The sequence below is a fragment of the Pelobates fuscus genome, chromosome 10 (assembly GCF_036172605.1).
Source record: "Pelobates fuscus isolate aPelFus1 chromosome 10, aPelFus1.pri, whole genome shotgun sequence".
NCBI lineage: Eukaryota > Metazoa > Chordata > Amphibia > Anura > Pelobatidae > Pelobates > Pelobates fuscus.
The window spans coordinates 16,591,504-16,597,160 of record NC_086326.1 but is presented as its reverse complement, the minus strand read 5'-3'; the positions used below and the strand labels follow the sequence as shown (position 1 = coordinate 16,597,160).

Sequence of the window (5,657 nt, the reverse complement as noted above, 5' to 3'; positions counted from 1 at the left end):
TTAGCTTCTGAGACTCTGTTTTGCTGTTCCAAGTGGAAAATATGGAATACTATTTTAGTAAGCATGTACATTTTATACAGAATGTGTTTGTTCAAAAACATTTCAAATCACTCTGAATACAAATATGACGGAAGCTCTTTTTCCTATTTGTCCCCCAAAACGGTCCTGTTATTTAGAGAGAACCTTGCAACATGTGCAGACTGGCTTAGTCCCCTGGATAAGAGTTTTATCTGGAGTTGTCTAACCAGAATAGATGAGGATACTTGCCATGAAAGGAGTAGGTAGACCTCATCATATCTGCCAGTTCAGTGAATCAAGGGTCAGGTATTTGTAACAAGATAAGATGGATGGACAGTAACAGGGTGTTTAGGGCCCTGCTCACTTGAGCTTACATTCTAGGAGAATATGAACACACTGCAAAAGTCAAGACAGATGAAGAAACATTGTGTAATGAAGTGGCATGTATATTACCAGCAGTGCCGCTGGTATTGAGATATTTAGCATTTATAATACATAGTTTGAAGGGGTGCTTCATAAAAATATTAAAAAATTAAAATAGAACTTGCCAAGAGACCTGATTGTCCAGATCCAGGAGGAAAACTATATATATTACTGAACACTCAAAACTAATGTAATACCTCAACAGCTACAAGCAGCAGTCTTTACAGTGACTTGCTTTATGTACACGTTTGTGTCCCATTAAAAACATAACACTTGTTTGTGCTTCAGGTTTTGTATAAAACAGACAGGTGCCCAGGATTCAGAATCATGCCATGTCACCAGAATTAGAATACAAATTCCAGTTTCTGAAAGATGCCTCATTGCATTGAATGGTGATGGAAAGAGAAATGGTAGCCCACACTGCAAAAAAAAATATTGCACATTTCAGTGAAAAAAGTGATTTAAAAAAAAAAAATGTAAAAAACATTTCACCCATACATCTAGCAATTAGGCTGATTGGTGGGTTGTCCAAATGCTGTAACTCTTAAGTGGATGAGCATGATTATTTAATTGGTTACTCAGCATTATGCAGGTTTATGCATGGATGAGACTAAATAAAGCATCTTGGCATGTATTGGGTCTTTAAGGAACGTTGAAGCATGTACAGAACAGGTAGACTTATTGGATCAAGGACTTTTATTAAGTTTACACAGGGAGGCACTGTATATATACACACACAGCAGGGTGAATTATTTCTTGCTGGACTCCTCTTCCTTTGACAAAGTTTTAATAATCTCCTCTTTCTTGGCCTGAAGTCTTTCTTCACGGCGCTTCCTTGCCTCCTTTGTCTTGGACCTGCGTGCCTCGGCCTGATCACTGCAAAGAGAAATGTTAAATTAACACTAAACATCAAACTTCAGGTTCATTTGCCCCACATTTTCACAGAATAAGCAAGCACACTGTTACACTGTTGACAGTACTGCTTACAATACTCAGATGGGTCCAATTTATGTAACTAACAAACCCTTTAATAGTTTCTTTAACCCCTTAAGGACCAAACTTCTGGAATAAAAGGGAATCATGACATGTCATGTGTCCTTAAGGGGTTAAACATATCCATTATCTAACAAGTGGAAAACTTCAAGTATAATATTTACCACAGCTCACATTAGTGGTTATGCTGCCAGGAATGCCATATGTAAGTAGTCAGATCGTTTTAGAACAGTTTGCCCTAGGGTCTGCTCCCCACCTCAACTACCAATGCAAGAGCAAAAGATTGAATAGCCCTCCTGAGAAAAGCTCATTGGATGAGAGTATCAAGCCAAGGACTGCAAACGTAAAGTTAAACTGAACAAACTTCATCTAGGCCAGCATAAATGCAGAACAATGCCAGTCCAGTTTGTATCAGTATTCTACTGGAACAGAACAAAATGTTAAAATCCCAAACAATTGGCAAATTTGTGTTTCTCAGTCGCCTTGAAAAATCTGATGACACATGAAGTTACCCGTCCCCATGCAAGAAAACCTTGTTTAAAATTACAAGTCTCCCCAAAGAAAGGATTTCAGAATCAGATACTTTAATAAGTCTTTGCCATGCTACCTTCCAATAAAAGGAGCAGATGCAGGGTAATATCTGTAAATTGACATTAATACTCACGCCAACAGCTTCTTGCGAGCTTTGTCTGCCTTCAGTTTGTGAATGTGCTCCATGAGGATACGTTTGTTCTTGAACACGTTACCCTTCACTTTCAGGTAAAGGTTGTGGTACCTTTAATAAGGAAGAGGAAAGCAGTATTCAATCTTAAGTCTTCAGTATGCGAGCCAATTATGCATGAATCAATCATCAATACAAATTGGTGGGTATTCAACCTCCATTGTGGAATAACGAACCCCAAAATGAGAAAGACATTCAGGAAATGGGAGTTGGAGGTGGTCACTGTCTGGACCAACTCTGCAGTAAAAACATTCTGATGGTGCTAAGAGCAACCCTTTAAACACAACGTTTCTACAACACATGCAATCATTAAAATAGCCAACAGTACCAAGTTCTATATGAAAAGACAGCCAGTTACATAGATACCTCAATTTAAAACTGGTACACTACCCATTCACCAATGTTCCTACAGATTTAAACTGGGTCGCAATACTTACATGTGCCTATCAATCTTCTTGGATTCACGGTAACGACGGAGCAGACGACGCAAGATTCTCATTCTCCTCATCCAGGAAAGTTTCTCAGGCATACGGGCATTGGCCGTACCCTTTCTCTTACCTATAGAATGTAAGCTTTCAGTACCACAACAGCAGGCAATAAACTATTCAGATCTTATCTACAGAAGGGCACTAAAACCAAATTGAACTAGCCTAAACAAAATCAAACCAAATTTACCAAGAGTTTGTAATACCCCATATAAACCAATTACAACAGAATGTATTTTAACGGTATGGTCTCGCATACTAGTATCCTGTGGTATAATTATTTGTTACATCAATAGTAACTATTGGATTTTAAAGTAAACAAGAGTATAGTTGTGAATAAATCACAAGTGTTTATTTTCATAAGTACACAAAATAGATTCCAACGAAGCTAGACTTAAATGGATTTGTGGTCAGTTATTTTGGTTTGTGCGATTTATTTAAACACTGCAAACATGTATTTGTACAAATTGTGCTCATGCTTACCGACACCCATGTGTCTGCCCTTTCTACGTGCAAGGGTGTTCTTGCGACAGCGAGCACGAGAGTGGACAGTCACTGGCTTGCGGATGATCAGACCATCTTTAACCAGCTTTCGGATTTGCTGACCTAAGGGAAATCAGAAGACTATTAGCACCTCGAGTTGTTAAAGACTAACTGGCATGTAGACAAGCAAGACATTGTCACATACGAGAGTTGGCATTGGCAATTTCATTGGTCTCGTTGGGATCCAGCCATACTTTCTTCTTGCCGCAACGCAGCACGCTGGAGGCGAGCCTCTTCTGCAGTCTGAGCATGCTGTGGAAATACAATGCATTAAAAGAACAGTTTTAGAATACTTGGAAAGATATTCGACATGTAATTTAAATATTCTGACAAATGTCTGAGTAGTAAGAAGCTGAACATTAACTTGAGTAGTTGTGGAATAGCAAATTTAGGCCACAATGAATTCTGGCATCTGTCCACTGTAAAATGTCATTTACTACATTATAATCAATACTACATTTATGCTAATTGCTAATGCAGGGGAAAGGCATACTCCTGAAAAGCAATGTACAGACCAAAAATGTAACCATTATATAGTTCCTAGATAAAGTATTATATTGAAAAATACTTTACGCAGAAAAAAATATAACAATATTGTAATCGTGTATCAATTTGGCCAATACAAAATACAAGTTAAGTCAGTTTTTGAGTGATGACAACCAACATTTGTAGGGGGTGGGGGGAAGCGTGTACAAAAATCACATCACCTTAAAGAAAACACTGCAGTGGTTATGGTGGAAAAGTGCCCTGCTTTCAATGTAAGTAGTCAAACGGTTTGCCAACAGTTTGCCATCTTACCAAAGTTTCACCAAACACTAGTACCTGCGCCTTTGACAGCTAGAAACTTAGGAGACCTATTGGAAGCTTCAAGCAACAGCTCTCACTGATGGGAGGGACCAATTCATCCACCATTAACAGCTCCAGACCAATGTAGATACAATACAATTATGGAATCAAATGTACTTCTAAGTTCTAACGAAAGCATGTAAAGTATGCAGCTGCATGCAACACAACACAAGATCTGGGGCATATACATCAGGCTTGAGCATTCGGATTAAAATTTGCCAATTCGCCCACAATCATCAGATGACAAAGAAAGTTCAAAATCATGTGATGCTCCCAATTCTTCCATGTAATTTGGAACTCTTAGAAATTAAATTTAAGACATGCACAATAACAACTTCATTTAGATTAGCATTTCTAAGATCACCAGGTTAGGGCACTTAGTAGCCAGGCGCCCCAATTCTGTATCTTTACAGTAAGTGCAAAGACATCGAGTTAAGGCACCATTTAGTAGATAGCTCCCTTACTGTATCTTTATAGCAACCCCACATAAGGACACCACGTTAGGGAGAGATCTACTGAACAGTTGGCAGATAATATTTAATAAGATGCCAGTGCCTAGTCCAGCTCTATCAGTATAATGTGTCCAGCACAATATATATATATATATATATATATATATATATATATAGTCAAGTGTCCGGTAAAATAAATTGTATATGGTGTTCAGTAGGATATAGTCAGTATAATTTAATGTATATTATGATATATATCTCTCTTATTGTCCACTGATTATATATCATATTACTGGACACATCAATACATATTATACACCTTATTATCCACTGATTATATATCATATTATACTGGACATTATATATATTGATGTGTCCCGCATTATAGAAGATATATCTCGATGTGGCCGGTAATATATAATAATAGATAGCTATATATATTATATAGTGTGTGTGAGTGTGTGATGGCCCATGGTGGGCCCTGCCTGCCGGTATAACATCACTCGGGTCCCGCACTCGGCGGATTATTATTATAATAATAACATTAATAAAGTATTCCCGTGTCCCCCCGGGGTTGTCGGGGTCCCCGCTGGAGGCTCCCGTGGCCGGTTTGGGGTCTCACTCCCCGGACCCCGGGCTGCTCACCTCATGGCGGCTGCTCGGCTTCAGCTCGGAAAGGAAAGGAAGAAGCTCGGGCGCTACCATTATTATAAGGGGGTGATCCCACTCTCCCCCTCAGGGCAAACCAACACACTGCCGGCCGCTGAGGGGCGATCGTGTGGCGGAAATCAATGTAACCGGATAATAATCGGGTAACCAGCGGGGAGTGGCGGAGAACGGACGGGGTATTGCGGTAAAACGGCGCCGTTTGTGGTCACTGAGCTCCCCCGGGTAAGGCAGTGGTGCAGTCCGATCGCTCTGCGCATGTCCAGAAAGGGGAGGGGCGAACTCCGAGCCATGTGGGAGGGGAGCTCGGGACAAAATGGCGGCGGTGCGGCGCAGCGCTCAACCATGCGACGTCATAGCAACCACGTGACTGCCGAGCTCACATGGTACCGAGAAAGACTCCGCCCACCAGCCCTAAACCCAAATCACTTGGCGCTGCTGTCATGGCAACATGTTCTGTCAATCATAAACACTCAGTCACTAAACACTCACTCACTCACCCTGTCTCTC

General features: G+C 40.3%; 1 protein-coding gene across 1 annotated transcript; it reads right to left on the bottom strand.

Annotated features, from left to right (window-relative positions):
• Positions 1–1,119: 1,119 nt before the first annotated feature.
• On the bottom strand, positions 1,120–5,233 carry RPL19 (ribosomal protein L19). Its single transcript, XM_063434090.1, has 6 exons — positions 5,127–5,233; positions 3,329–3,435; positions 3,124–3,246; positions 2,593–2,713; positions 2,099–2,209; positions 1,120–1,317 (listed from the first exon to the last, which is right to left on the bottom strand). The coding sequence occupies exons 1-6, from the start codon at positions 5,129–5,131 to the stop codon at positions 1,191–1,193; spliced, it is 594 nt and encodes a 197-aa protein (XP_063290160.1). The 5' UTR covers positions 5,132–5,233; the 3' UTR covers positions 1,120–1,190.
• Between the last annotated feature and the right edge of the window lie 424 nt (positions 5,234–5,657).